At 50.0% G+C, this 14,931-nt stretch overlaps 2 protein-coding genes across 12 annotated transcripts in view; one reads left to right on the forward strand and one right to left on the reverse strand.

Moving 5' to 3' along the window:
- The window catches only part of ANO10 (anoctamin 10), a 211,958-nt gene extending 210,323 nt beyond the window's left edge, over positions 1-1,635 (forward strand). For all 6 annotated transcript variants that reach the window (XM_070237890.1, XM_023620634.2, XM_070237891.1 and 3 more), the window contains one exon: positions 991-1,635. In XM_070237890.1, coding sequence (XP_070093991.1) covers positions 991-1,059 — 69 coding nt within the window. In that variant the 3' untranslated portion in view covers positions 1,060-1,635. The remainder of the gene's footprint in view (positions 1-990) is intronic.
- Positions 1,636-10,952: 9,317 nt separating this feature from the next.
- The window catches only part of SNRK (SNF related kinase), a 60,692-nt gene continuing 56,713 nt past the window's right edge, over positions 10,953-14,931 (reverse strand). For all 6 annotated transcript variants that reach the window (XM_023620630.2, XM_023620629.2, XM_023620632.2 and 3 more), the window contains one exon: positions 10,953-14,651. In XM_023620630.2, coding sequence (XP_023476398.1) covers positions 13,427-14,651 — 1,225 coding nt within the window. In that variant the 3' untranslated portion in view covers positions 10,953-13,426. The remainder of the gene's footprint in view (positions 14,652-14,931) is intronic.

Genomic DNA, 14,931 nt, shown 5'->3' on the forward strand with positions numbered 1-14,931 from the left:
GAGCGTGCGTGGCATCCAGCCCCAGGTGGCGCTTGGGGCTCCCAAGAGGGGCAGCCAGGTACCCAGGCACAGTGTTTGTGCTCAGTTTTGTTTTTCCCATAAGTAAATAGCTATTATCAAAATCTTCGTGTGTTTGAAGCCAAATTCCGAAGTGGTTAGTCATTTATTCAGCAAATAGGGCAGAGCTGTAGCCACGTGTTTCAGCACCCACAGGGTGGAGGAGGCTGGGACCTCCAGCGGCTGGGGGAGGTGGGAGGCCGAGGCCCCAGAACAGCAGGACTTCCTCCACCACGGTGCCCTGATCCTAGAGTGCATGCTCCTTCCCTCTGAACCCGGCAGACTGCAACTCTCTCCTGGCCTTGCCCTCAGGGGGACTTCATAGGATGCCCCCAGTGGCACTGGATGGGCGTGGGGGATGCCATGGCTGTAGGGACAGAGGGCTGGTAAAAATGTCTGCTGTTTTGGAGCATCTGCTCTGAGCCAAGGACTTCACTTACAGTAATCCCCACAGCAACCCTGCCAAACGTGCATCATTGCTTCCACTGTGCTGATGTGGAAACTGAGGCGTAGAGAAGTCAAATTGCCAAGTTTGCTCAGTTTGCAGGGGCAGAGCAAGGACTTGGCCCCAAGTCAGTGCTCCAGACCCCCTGCTCTGTCTTTCCCCCATCCCCCTTATCCTGGAGGTCCAGGGAGGAGGAGATGCCAGCTGCTGCTCATTTCAGTATCTTTAAAATCCCTGCTGAGCTGGGCTCACACAAAACAATGTTGCATTTCCACCCACATCTGCTGTTTCCCATCTGTCAGGGTCAGAAACAGGGGCTCTGGGCTTCCAGGAAGTCTCGGGCAGCGCTGCCAGAGGGTCCGGCTTCTCCGGATTCAAAGTGTGCTTTGATGGAGCTGAAGGAACACACTGCATGCCCGGGCCCTCCCGCTGAGGTGCCACTGCTGGGGCTTGGGTGGCTCACAGAGTATCCTGTGTTCTCTCAACAGCAAATGAAGCTCGTGGCCGAGAACCTGAAGGAGGAACTGAGGGAAGGAGAGAAGGAGAAGGCAGCCTGAGCCTGCAGGCTGCCCTGAGCACAGGCAGGGGTGCCCGGAGCAGCGTCAACACAAAGCTTCGCAAATGAAGCGACTCCCGCGGGACAGGCGCCCTCCTCCCTCTGCAGTGTCCTGGCTCAGGGCTGGTGAAGAGGCCACCAGGACCCAGCTCATGGCAGTCACCCACTCCCGCCCTGCTCCTTCCAGGCCTCTGCCCAAGCCCCACACATCCCTCCAGCTGCCCGACCTCGCTGCAGAGCCACTGCTGCCCCGTGAGCTTCATGCGTGGGTGAACTGCCAACTCTCCATGCCGCCCCTCACAGTGAGGGCCGTCCCCGCCCCCACCACAGCCCAGGCACCTGTCGGGTAGGTTGACTGGTCAGGAGTGTGCCCACCGTCCCATCACAGGAGCCACTCTGAAGGGGTCTTCCTGCTGAACCTGAAGTAAGAGTGAGGAGTGTACAGTGAGGCAGCGTTTCCAACACCCAGACAACTCTAAGTACCTCTCTCCTAGTTCTGTTTTGCAATATGTTAAGAGACCCTTTATCAACAGAACAACAGTAACTGAGCTATTAAAGGCAGCACGCACCTCTCTGACTCCTGCTTCCCCTCCGTGGACTGAGATGGCCACTCTGTTCTGAGCCCTGGGTCAGCTCATTAAAGGTGGAGCGGTGGGAGGGGAGCTGCGGGTGGGGCTTGGCTTGAGGCTGGGCACCTGTGTGCCACGTCCAAAGCTTGCAGCCAAAGCCCAGGCGGTTCTTGGGAGGTTCTGCTGCCGCTGGAGCCTGCCCCAAGGGTACCCAGCAAGGGCCACTGGGGCTGCTTTCATGCACACAGCACAGGCCGAGGGCCAGTGGCCACCCCTGGCACCCTGGTGTGGGCTCACACCTGCAGAGGAGGGGCCTCTCACTGCCCAGGGATGCTGTCCACCTCTCTAGCTGTGCCCTTGGGGCTGCACCTCTTTCACAGGCACAATAGCCCATGTGGACCAGTAGCCTGGCCCACTGGGGTCCAGCCCTCCAGGCACAAAGGCAGTGAGTCTGGAGCCTGGGCTGCTCCCCTGACTATGGTCTAGCCGTGAGGACCACCCTGCGAGAGCAGAGCCTGGCTTCCTTCTCCTGCCAGCTGTTCAAACTCTGCCTCATGCAATGGCCTGCCCCTCCCCATTAGGGCCCATGTCCCTCACAGCCCGGGCGCCACAGACCCTTGCATGGGCCCTTCCACTCGAAAGCTGCAGGTACCTCAGCCCATCTGGGAAAGATGGGGAAGGGCAGGGAGAGGCCGAGGTCCTGTGGATTCTAGACCTGTCTCCCTCACTCGGGCCCGGCACCTCGATTCCCTCCTTCACATCAAAATGGTCGTGGCCTCAGCGGCCCATTCAAGCGTCGCGTGTCTTTGGAAGCCCCGAGTCTCCTGTCTGCCACTCTTGCTTGTTCTCTTGGTCCTACGAGACCACTGTACTTGCGAGCGTGGACATCTTTGAGTCGGCTTTGCCCTGCCCCTGCTTGGTCTAAGGTACTGCATGGCACAGTTGTTCAGTGGTTGGTTGATGCTTGACGAATACTTTCTAGAACATGCTCATGTTTTAAAACACCAGTGAATGGTAGCCACCACTACGGTCCTGAGCCTTGAGCCCCCAAGAGCTTCCTCGCAATCCCAGCTTGGGCACCTGTGATTGCTGGGAGAGGAGAAGTTCAGATGGGACCTTGAACTCAGCTCTTCGTCTCTCCCAGAGTCCAGCTCTCGGGGGTGTGAGGTGTTGGGTCCCAGGTGTGGACCCCATCAGCTCATCCCCCCGCCTGGGGGCTCACAGCTGCCTCTGAGCTGGCACCTCTCTCCAGGTGGCCCTCACCTGTGAGGAGCCAGCGCAGACCCGGGATTTCCTGCACTCGTGACTGTCTTTCCCAGAAGCATCTCTCTGTCCTTCCTCAGTCTGACTGGGCAGAACCACGGCGCTTACCCGGGACTAAGCCAGTCATGTCGGGAAAATGGGACCTGTGGGGTCTGCCTGGGCACACAGGATCACCTCCACTAGGGCCAGCCCCGAGGCCGAGGCTGCTGTGCAGGGCCGGGCACGTCCCTGCTCTTTGGCCCATCGTGTAGGCGGTCTCAGGACTGGTCTGTCCCCTGACTGTCACACTCACCCCTAACTCACCTCCCTCAAGCCACGAGATACAAACTGTCACCAAGTCCACAGATTGTCAGCAGGCCTTGGCCCCAGTGTGGTTTGGCCCCAGGCCTGACTCACTTCTCAGCCTGACTCTCTCCTCTCACACACAACCAGCGTGACATTCAGTTCTGTGCTGCTGATGTTTATCGGGCACCCCCTTGGGCCAGTGCTTTGGCTGTCACGTCCCACACAGGTGTCCCTTCTTGAGTACAGAAGTCCCCATGCCAGAGGCCCACAGAGACCCCAGAGCATCCCTGTGGTCAGGCCTGAGCCTGTGCTGGCAGAGCCCAGCCACTGGGGCTGCAGCCACGGGTGGGGGCGGGGGAGGCAGGCAGCGGAGCCATCCCTCCCTCCTGGTGGTCACACTCCTGCCAGCAGCTCAGAAGCTCAGACTTGAGAACAAATCTTTATCTTAGTGGCTTTGGGAAGGAAACAAGAAGCAAATGGTTAGGGATATTCAGCCCTACAGTGAAGCTGGAGGCCAGGAGCCCACTGCCCTCCTTGATAGACCCTCTGGGCCTCACTGTCCTCATATCGTCCCTATTTTAGAGATGAGGAAACAGAGTTCAAGGGACTTGCCCAAGTTCTCACAGCAGAGTGGCCCACTCTCTACAGCCCACATACGCGCACGGCTGCCGCGATGGGGCTTGCAGCCGGCACCAGGCCTCCTGCCCCACGCTCTCTCCTCAGCCCTAACTCCTGCAGCTCCTGCCCGTCTTCCAGCAGGAAACTAGCAACTGGAGGCAGAAGGCCAAAGGCCGTAGGATGAGAGCCCTGGGCTCCAGACTCTTCTTTACAGAGCTGTTTTAAGAACCCCATGGCCCTGAGAGGGCAGCACCTGGCGCCAGGCCTCGGCAAACAGCAGATAATGGGCCCTGGGGAACCTGTCACTGACCAGCCAAGTCTGAAGAGGCTGGCAGGCTCCAGGCTTCCTTCCATGCCCCCCACGCCCCACCCAGGGTGGCTGGAAGAGAAGGGGACCTGACAGAAGCGGGAGCCGCCGGAGCCTGGAGGAAAGATGCCCGTTTGCCAGAGCAGCTGTGTCCTCAGGACTCTGCCTTCAGCTTGGGAGACCCTTTCATCCCAACCACAGGAGGGGCTGCAGCCTCTTCAGAGGAGGGAAAGCGCTTTTCCTGGTCCTATCAAGAGGCCCGTTTGTGGTCTTCTCCTCGATCCAAAAGTTGGCACCTGAGAAGGGTGTGGGGGATGCTGCTCATTCCAACTTTCTGAGTCAAAGTTAGAAGCTCTTGTGAGCTAGCTGGGGAGCCCCAACTAAGGCCTGCCCCAGGTGCGCAGTGAGGCCAGGATCAGGGCCACATGGCTGTAGGCCAGGCCCAGCAACTGGGCGTCACATTCCTCAGAGTGTGGCCGCAGACCTGGACCTTGTTCAATGCGGATGCCCTGGTCCCACCAGCCAAGGCCTGAGGAACGGGATTTTGGCAGTTTTGCCCAGGAATCCACATCTTTGAGAGTGCCTCCGGTGCATGCTGTTGCACACTGAAGTTTCAGAACCACAGTCGGGGTGGAGGCCTTGCTGGTTTGTCTCCAGAAGTAGCTGATGCTAAAAGCCCTGCAGAGCCAGCCTCCTTCCCTGCTGCCTTGTCACCTGGTGCCAGGTGGGGGCCTCTATGGTCTATCAGGGATCTGGAGCAACAAGGGCCTCCTCACCCACCGGACAAGCACCCCTGAGCCTGAATAGGACCTGGGGGAGATGAGCAACAGGTGCAGGACCAAAGAGATTTTCCAGTTCCCTGAGTGCCTGGCCTTGGATGCCTGGCATCTCCCCGACCCTTTGTGAGCCCCGGGGAATTTGGGTGGTTCAGAGATGGGGTCACCTTCACTCGGGTGGGGGATGCTGGGCTTCCTGCTGACCGGTATGTGGGCCTCACGTGAGTAAATAGAAAAAGTAAAAGCGGTATGAGGGTGTTTTCCCTTGGACTTGTGGCACAGCTCATGCAGATGACACTGGCTTACAGAAATCGCCTGCTCTCAGGACCTTTCACAGTGCTGGTGAACTTCCCCGGATCGCACGGCCCCTTCCACCTACCCATTGTCGTCTCCCACTTACAGCTGAGAGCACCAGGGCCCAGGCAGGAGGATGCAGAAGGGGCAGAGCTGGGTAAGTCTAGGTCTGCTGACCCTCGTGGGGAAGTGACACCCCCACCCCTGCAAGTCTCCAACAGGCACAGGTCTGCACGACCAGCCTGAAGTGTGAAGAGCTTGTAGCAAAATCACCACGTTAAAGTGCTGCTTAATACCAGGGAAACTATCGTGGAGTGCTAAATAATTAACCAGAGGGCAACTCAGCGGTGTAGACGCGGATACATACCTCCCCATACATAGCTGTCTGGCTCAAAAAACAGAAACCAAGTATTTCTCCATCCTAATGGAGACTGTAGAGCCACTTAAAGTGACCTCTGCCCCTCCCAACCTCAGAACACAAGGCCGAAAACTGGCACCATAGGTCTTTTCTTTGCAGATGGGGAGACCAAGAACGTGGTATGAACGACTGCCTTCCAGGATCTGCCCGACTGCCCGCTGTCCTGGGGGGCCCTGCCTGTTCACGGTGCCCTGGAGGAGCAGTTGGCACAGCAGCTACTCACCAGCTATAGATAGCTCTGCGGCCCCTGGCATTTGGGCCACAACCGAAGGAAGGATGCAGGTCAGGATTTGCATTAATAACCTGAATCAACCCAATGATGTGGCAGATTTCTGCCTAAACTGTGTCCACTGGTCCAGGTTTTTGCTGTCTCCTATACAAACATGTGAAAGATACTGATTCCTAGCAGGCATCTTGGGAGCCAAGAGACGCTTCTCCCCGGTCCCAATTTCCTCCCAGACGGTGGATCCCAGGGACTAGCCATCCAGCCCAGGTAAGCTTCAGCACACCAGAACTCTTTGGGAAATGTTATGAGACCAGGTTTCAGCCCCTGAACCCAAATGATCTCTCATCATGAGGTATAATGAGCTGCCCCACCCAGTCTCACCTACATGGGCACAATCCCTTAGGACCAGATGTGTCATGGAATTTGGAATTTTTCAGGTATTAGACAGGTAACAAGATGCATACACATATGTAAGGGCTCCAGTGTGGTTTAAAGTGGAAGCCTGTAGTCCAGTGCCTTACCATGGCTCTGCCCAGCCTTCTGGTACTGGAAGGTCCAAGGCAACATGGAGACAGTGTCATCCAGCATCTCACCTCTCTCCATCCAAGGGGCAAGCTGAGGGGTGGGCTCTGGGGTGAGATCAGTAGTGTGCCCTTGGGCAGCCCTTTACCTTTCCGAGCCTCAGTGCCCTGCAGTGAAACGGGGCTGTGCACCCACCTGCCCAGCCCTCTCTGTGGGGTGCTAGCAAAGTAACACCTCACCCTCACTGTTACTGCTTCCACCTCCCTCCTGACACTTCTCAGAGGCCTCTGTAGGCCCTGCTTCCATCTCTCATCTCCTCGACCTCAGAGCAGCCTCCGGAGCTCAGAGCTGGACCACAGACCGCGCAGCCTTAGTAAGAAGCTCTCTGGCTCACCTGCCGGTCTCCCACTCTGCGGCCTCCACTCCTTGCTTCCTCTGCCCTCACACTTGAGGTGGCCCCTGGGCTTCTGTCTCTGGCTTTTGCTGCTTTCACCAAAGTCTCCCATTCTTGGGGTTGAGATCACCTCCTCCATTCTTATAGAGTTCAGATCTACAAAGAAGTCCCTCGGCCTGGGGCATAATCCGCAGGGCTCAGTGCAAAATGAAAATGCTGCACCCTTGTTCAAAAGTTATTAAGAATTTCAAGACAAACCAAGAGCAGAGAGTTAAACTGAGGAAGGCCCTTCTAAGCACGGGGCCCTAAGTGACTGCAGGCCATGCACAGTGGGATGGTGAGTCAGTCTCTTCTTCACCTGAAGACTGGCGTCCTGCTCAGCAATGCACCCCGGCGTCCAATGCTTCGTCTTCCAATCCAGAAATCTTGGAGTCCTTGTGAAAGGATAAAGGAGTCAAGAAGCAAACGGATTCTTCTCTCTCAGCAAAGTCCATTCCTATCTCCTTGGCTCACACAGGGGCCAATGATCCGAACCCTGCTCAACTCTTCAATTTTCTCTCCCCTGCACTCGTACTCCCTCCCCTAACTCACCCCTCCTGGAACTCTCCTGACCCTCACAGCAGTGCCCTGGGACAAGTCACCATCTCTGATCATCCTCTGTTGTTAATTTAAATCCCCGTTTCTTCCCCAAGGGCATTATGAACTCACAGAGACCAAGATTCAGGTTTTTTTTGCTTCCTGACTTCCCAACCTGTAACATGTTGCTTGGAATGCGATGTCCAAGTCCTCAGTTCTGGAGTCAGGGGTCCTCAAAAATACAAATGACTCCTTAGCGGTCACAATGTGTTTGGGTCCCATTAGCTTGAGAAGGGCTAAATCCCATTTTCCGTTCGCATCTATCCCTCCCCAGATCCCAGAAGTCTGTGGAACCCCCGTCCCTGCTGGACAGCTGTGGGGGGCAGAAGGGCAAAAAGACCTAAAGTCTCATGTATCCAGCTGCACGGAGAGTGAGCGAGCTCTGGAAATCTGCAAAGTCTTTGATTGAGTTCTGATCAGTGCCTGTATGTAAGAAAACTACCTGAGGCAGGAGAAAGAGCCCCTGGAAAGCAATAGGTTGAACAATGCTTGGAACTTACACACAGCTGGAAACAGTTCATGTTCCCACCAGCCAGAGTGGAAAGACTTTGGTAGAGTGCTTAGAAGGGCATTGCCTCAGTGGTGGGCCACATTAGCCCTGCAGACCGCTCTGGATCTGTCCTAACAGACTTTAAAAGCAAGACCCAAAAAGATCCAATTGATTCCAAGTAACTGTATGCCAAAATGAAATCCAACACTTGGTATGTGAATACAAAATCCAGCACCAAACAATGTAAAATTCAGTGTCCAGCATTGAAACCGTCAACTTAGAATTCTATACCCAATGAAAATATCCTTCATGGATGAAATAAAAATATTTTTTCAAACAAGCAAAAGGTGACAGACTGTATTACCAGCAGACCTGCACTATAAAAAATTTTAAAGTTCTACAGGCAGAAATACCAAAATGTGCATCCGCACAAAGAAATGAAGAGTACTGGAAATGACAATATGTAGGTAAAATGAAAGACTTTTTTCCTCATGTTTCATCTCTTAAAAAGAAAGCTATTTAAAATAAAAAAAATATGCATATATAAAAATAAAATGTCTGATAAGAGCACAAAGAAAGGAGAAAAATGGAAGTATACAGTTGTTTCTTACATTCTATATGAAGTAATATTATATAATTTATAAACATATATATAAATTTTATATATATTTTTAGGTAGACTGTGATTCTATATATATATACAGATCCCTACAGCAACCACTAGAAAATAAAAGGGGCACAGCCAATAGAAAGTGCTGAGTTAAACCAAAAGAAGGTAGTAAAAGATGGAAAAAGAAACAACAGATGAAACAAATAGAAAACAACTAGAAAGATGGCAGATTTAAACTCAACCATGTTGATAATTACACTAAATGTATTTGGTATAAACACTCCAAATAGAAGGCAAAGATTTGCAGATTGGATAAAAAAAGCAAGATCCACCTATATGCTGTCTACAAAAAACAAACAAACAAAAACCTACTTTAAGTATAAAGACACAGATAGGTTAAAGGCAAAAAGATATACTCCCATAAGTCAAAGAAAGCTAGAGGGGCTATATCACTACCACACAAAGCAGATTTCAGGACAGAATAATTTACCAGGGATAAAGAGGAACATTTCGTAATGATGAAAGGGTTCAATTCATCAAAAGGATTTAACAATCTTAAATGTGTGTGTACCTAACAATAGAGCTTCAAACTTCATAAAGTCAAATTGATAGAAAAGGAGAAATAAGCAAACCCACAATTATAGTTGGATTTCAACCCTCCTCTCAATAATTGATGACAGAAAATCAGTAAGGATATAGAAGATGTGAATAACATTATCAACCACCTTGAACTAATTGATAGAACGCTTTACCAACAATAGCACTTTTCAAGCACTCACAAAAACATTGACCAAGATAGGCCATTAGCTGGGCCATAAAGCAAGTTTCAATAAGTTTAAAAAGCTTTAAGTTATACAAAGCATGATTTCTGACCAAAACAGAATTAAACTAGAAATTAGTAACAGAAACTTAGATGGAAAATCTCCAAATATTTGAAAATTAAACGTCTTTCAAAACATGACTTGATTGAGCTTGTAAAAGGATCACTCACACTGTTGAATGAAAAGACAAAAGAAAGACAAGGGCAAAAGCAGCAAGACCTCTAAGGGACATTTACAGTTGTCCAGATGAGTAATAATGGTGTCATGGACCAGACTGTTAGCAGTGAAGGCAATGAGAAGGGGTCAGTTTTTGAATGCTGAGTATCTGCTGTTGGATTGGATGTTGGGATGAAAGACTGAAGGATCACACCAAGATTTTTGACTTGTGCAAAACTAATGAAGGTTTAGAGTTGCCGTTTATGAGATGGGAGCATTAGGAGGGTAAGGATATAAGGGGGAAGATTAGTTGTGGACTTGCAAAAATTTAGGTGCTTTTTACACACATCCAAGTAGATAAGTCAAATAGGTAGTTGGAATCTGGTGTTACTAGAAGGGATGTGGGCAAAATATATTTTGGGGTTCTATCAGCACAGAGATGTTAGACTGAATGAGAGCATGAAGAGACTAAGTGCAAACAGAGAAGGGATCCAGAATTGTCTCTTAGGGTATTCCAGTTTTAGAGGCTAGAATGAGGAGCTAGTGAACTAAAGAGCAGCAAGGTAGAAGTGGGATCCTGAACTATGGGAAGTTTATAAGGAAGAGTGATCAACTCACCAAATGCTAACATGGGGTTCAAACTGACCCCTGGATTAGTGGTTGTCTGGGCTGAGTTGAGGGGAAAGACAGAATGTGCAAATGGGTACAAAATTTCTCTTTGGGTTTATGGTAATGGTTGCACAACTCTGAGAATATACTAAAAACCATTGAATTGTACATTTTAAATTGGTGAATTGTGTGGTATGTGGCTTACACCTCAAAGCTGTTTTTAAAAATTGACCAATGGATTAAGCACATGGAGGTCATCGCTGACACTGAGCAAAGCAGTTGTGGTGGGGTGATAAGAGCAAGAGCCTGACTGGAAGGGTTCAAGAGAGAGTGGAGAAGAGGAATAGAGAGAAATGTGGCAACAGCTAGAGAGGGCAACAAAAACATTTTTTTTAAGACAGGGGAATAAAATCATGTTTGTTTTGTTTGCTGTTAGGAATGATCTAGTAGGAAAGCAAAGATTGATGATGCAAAAGAAGAGAATGAGGAATAAAGTCCTCACACCTATAAAGTCTCAGGATGTAAGTGAAGGAACTGACCTTGGACTCACACTACCAGGAGGAAGGGCAGGGCGGGGTGTGTGGATACACACCAAGGTAGGAAGGCAGAAGTGAGAGCTTGTGGCAGTTCTAATTGCTTCTGTTTATTCCGTTATTAGGGAGTATGGTGACCAGCCGTGTGAGGAAGGCAGAGGAATTGGGGAAATACAGCGTAATTAATGGGTAGTCCTGGGGCCCACCTGAAACTTGTGGTCATGAATTTAAAGCAAGAATTGTCACGACTGTATTTTTTCAGTCACATCTGGCTGTGCAGGTGCACAGCATGTGGAAAGTTGGATCTAGGCCAGGCTGAGACTATACAAAGCTGCATTCATGAGAAAAAACAGAACCTGAGACGCAGTTTATATTGCTGAACACCAATATGCCACTTTATTATTTGGATTTTTTTTTCCCATTTGTCACATATCTGTCAATGTTTATACAATGAGGAAAATCAACCAGCAGTGGAAGCAACTGACCAAATCAGCTGATAATTCTGTACCCTCTTAACAGACATCAATTCTTACGCAGTAGGGATATCTTTAATTTGATTTAGTCTCACGGCTATTCTGAAAATCGGTGTTAAGATTGTCACATCTTTAAATACAGATAGAATTGCCAGAAGTACATAACTTTATATTTATATATATATATATACAGACATATATATATACACACACACACACACACACACATAAAAATACAAGACTAATTGTTTTTCTACAATATTTAGTTTACACACTACTGTAACTCTATGCAACTTCTGAAGACAGGTTAAGGGGTACAAGAAACTGTTTAGAGCAAGTAAGTAGTTTGGTCCAATATTATCTTAAAGTAATGGTTATTCGCTCCCTCCCTTTTATGTGATGACATACTATGACATACAACACATGCACAATCATTCACTTAGGAACAAATACGTAAGACGCCACTCAGACTAACATTTGTTTACCCAGGGGGTCAACCAACCACACACAACTAATAAGGCTATAATACAGCTATGCAGCATAAATGGTCAACACTGCTGATCCTAAAGTGAGCACCATATATACATCTGAATATAAAAAACCATTGGAAACCAAACACATATGGGTTAGTTAAAAGGTGCCATTCTAAGGCTATACATAATCACAGGAAAAAGTATGTACATTACTTGGAAAACAGCTGCAACAAAGAGTTTATTGCCAATGCCCTTTATCAACTTCTCTCCTACGTTTAATACAGATGTTCCGCTCACTATCTATGTGAACCACACATCTTATTTCTGGCCCTTTATAAGATCCCTGCTCAAGAATTTCAAGCAAATATGTTCTATGGCTTCACCCACACATCTATTCTTGTAGCTTTCAATTATAAATATCAATAAACTAGAGCTGTAGCTTAAAACATATCTAGCCTAGATCTAGAAAGGAAAGTATTTTAAGTTTCATCTTTACTTAGTTTAGTAAGTATACGGTGAAATTCAGAGTTCCGAGTAAAATATATGAATCCTAATGTGGCAGAGACAGTGTGTACTTGGAGAACCGTGACCAATGGAATGCCATCCTTTGGTTCTCTGCCCACTCTACAGACTAGGTGACCATCACATGACGGGAGGCTGCTGAGCATGGGACGGCCCCAGGGCTGAGCCACATCCTATCACCAACGTCACTAAGCATTGCTTTTAAGACCCCCCCAGGCACAGCATGAGAAAGTAGCATCCAGCCCCTTCCAAAATTAGCAATTTGCAATATACTATGTCCTACAAGATAAGATGCCACGAAAGATGATTATCTGGTCAAAAGTAGTCTTTGTACAGGAATAGTTTAAAGCAAGAGTTCTCTATTTTTTTGGCAGGAAGGCAAAGGGAAAAATTATGTCCAGCAAAAAAAAAAAACCAACAACAAAGCAGGCTTTGTGCATTTTTGTTTGCTGTATGTGTAAATTTTACCCCTTTAGGTGTAATTTTTGATCAGCCAATTTTCATAGCTGAGTTGAAGAATGTAAAAGAATGGAAATAACAAAAAAGACAACGTAATTACCAAACTCCTAAAAATCAATTCTATTTTTTTTAATTTATGGGATTTTGACTTTGCCAACCTCCGTGTGCACCTGTTTCCGTATTAGGCCCTACAGTTTCTTCTATCTACATGGTTTTAAAGGAAACCCCGGGGTGTGGCCCACAGGAAGGAATCCACACCCGGCATCTTTTTGTTCTGTTAGACAGACACTCTATGAGAAGAGTTAAGACATCATCAGTTCACTTCATCACATTACAAAACAGGATTGTCTGCTTGTAATTTACCACTACAGGGGAAGCTGCCTCATAAATCTAAGTACTTTATCTCACCTATTACAAAACAAGAAAATCTTTTTCAGTTAAATTTTAAGAGGCCAAACTCCTTTTCACACTATAGCTTAAGACAAACGGGTGTGGTCCGCTGACCTCTCCGCGTCAGGGCGCTCAGGCCACTCTGGCTCCGGGCTCGGCCCCGGGCGGCCGGCAGCCCAGCGAGGGCATTCCGTCACCGAAGGTCAGGGCGGGAATTTAGCTTCTTACAAGGAAACGAAAGCATTTTTTCTCTCTCTAGGTTAAGTGCAGAACATCAAATTTCTAAGTGCTGCATTTATATTAGGTTCCAAATATACATTTTAATTTAATCCTGATCATCCACGTTAAAATTATAAATGTAAAAATTACACAATCAACTTTTCGGCTGGAAAAGAAAAGTAGTGTCTAGCAGCATGCACAAAGACCATGCATTGTCACATCGTCAGGTGAACAAATGAGAAAGTAATAAATAATTGCCCGCTTTAAAATAGGAAACCGAGAAGGGACAGCGCAGGGAGGTGGCGTCAGATGACGTGGCAGCAGCTGGCCTGGCTGGAGGCGCAGAGCAGCCCCTCCTTAGGGTTCCGCTGGATGTTCACAGAGATGGTCTTTTCGCACAGAGGTAGCTGGAGCACGTTATTTTTCAGGTTCTTGCTCCTTATCCGTTCTAGCTCGGCGGTGGTGTCCGCCACGTGGTCGGAGAAGAACTTGAGGCTGCCGGCCGCAGGGCCCGGCCCCGCGTTCCCCGTGGAGGTGATGCACATCTTCCATGTGGATTTCTCCTGCACTTTCACGCTGGAGAACGACAGGCCATTCTGCGCGCCCACAATGTACTTGGCGCCGCCATGCAGCTGGGAGCCGAGGCAGAGGCCCATGAGCTTGAGGCTCTCCACGAGCTCGCCGGCGCTGCGCGAGGCCAGCTGCACGGCGCTCCCGGGCCCGGGGCCGGCGCAGCGGCGCGTGCTGCCTGACGTGCCGCCGGGGTTGCCGCCCGAGCCCCCCGCGGGGCTGCCGCCGCCCGCGCTGCTCTCGCTGGGGCTGGCCTTGTCCGCGCCGCCGCTGCCATTGCTCGGCTTGCTCTGGCCGCCGCCGTCGCCCTCGCTGCCGGGGGGCCCCTCGCTGCTATCCCGGCGGTGCCAGGAGTAGGTGAACCCGCTATCTTTATCAAGCCGCCGGCGGCTCTCAGAGTCATCATCGCTGGTCTCCGAGCTGCTGCAGCTGGAGCCGCGGCCCTGACTTTTCCTCCGGTGGTAGCGTTTGTGAACCGTCCCCGGGGAAGCAATGTTCATCTTTAACCTGCTCAGCTTGGGAGGCAGGTTCTCATCCATGTCGAACTCGTCGTCGGATTCCCCTTCCTCAAAGATCTGGTTGAGGACAGGAGCACTCTTCCTCGACGTCAGGCGGTTGGTCACAGACGGCTTCCGGCGCAAAACCACTTGCGTTGACAGGGACATGGGTTTCTTGTCCTCCTCATCTTCCTCTTCATCTTCTTCCACCCGGAACAGACACTTCCGCCCACTCGCCGTGGGTTTCAAGCTTGCAGGGGGCACCGTGGACAGTGCTGGTCCAGCCAACTCAGGGAGGTCCTCTTTCTTAGCCGAGTCACACAGGCCTTTGCTCCTGTGGCCATTGAGGACACTGTCAGCAGCCCGAGCAGGAGACTGAGGGACAGTTGCATGGGACAAAGGAGTGGCCGTGAGGTCATCCTCAAGGTCCTGGGGTACATCAATTTTGGTTGGCCATGACTGCCTATGTAACAGATTGGAAAAAGAAAAGCCATGTAATAACATGCAGACTTTGCTAAAGTACACTATATATACTTACTGGGACAAAATCCACAGTTAAAAAAAAAGAAAAAGAAACAGCAGCCTTGCAAAACCATTCAACATCCTGTAAACATCAGCAAGGACACCAGAAGGGCAAATGTGGCTTTGAAACATGGTTCAGTCTGTGGCTCACTGGCCAAACAGAAACTTGGTCACAGCTGTCAGCATGGGGGAGCACTCCCCCACCTTTGCCACAAGGAAGC

The sequence above is a fragment of the Equus caballus genome, chromosome 16 (genome assembly GCF_041296265.1).
Source record: "Equus caballus isolate H_3958 breed thoroughbred chromosome 16, TB-T2T, whole genome shotgun sequence".
In the NCBI taxonomy this organism is placed as follows: Eukaryota; Metazoa; Chordata; class Mammalia; order Perissodactyla; family Equidae; genus Equus; species Equus caballus.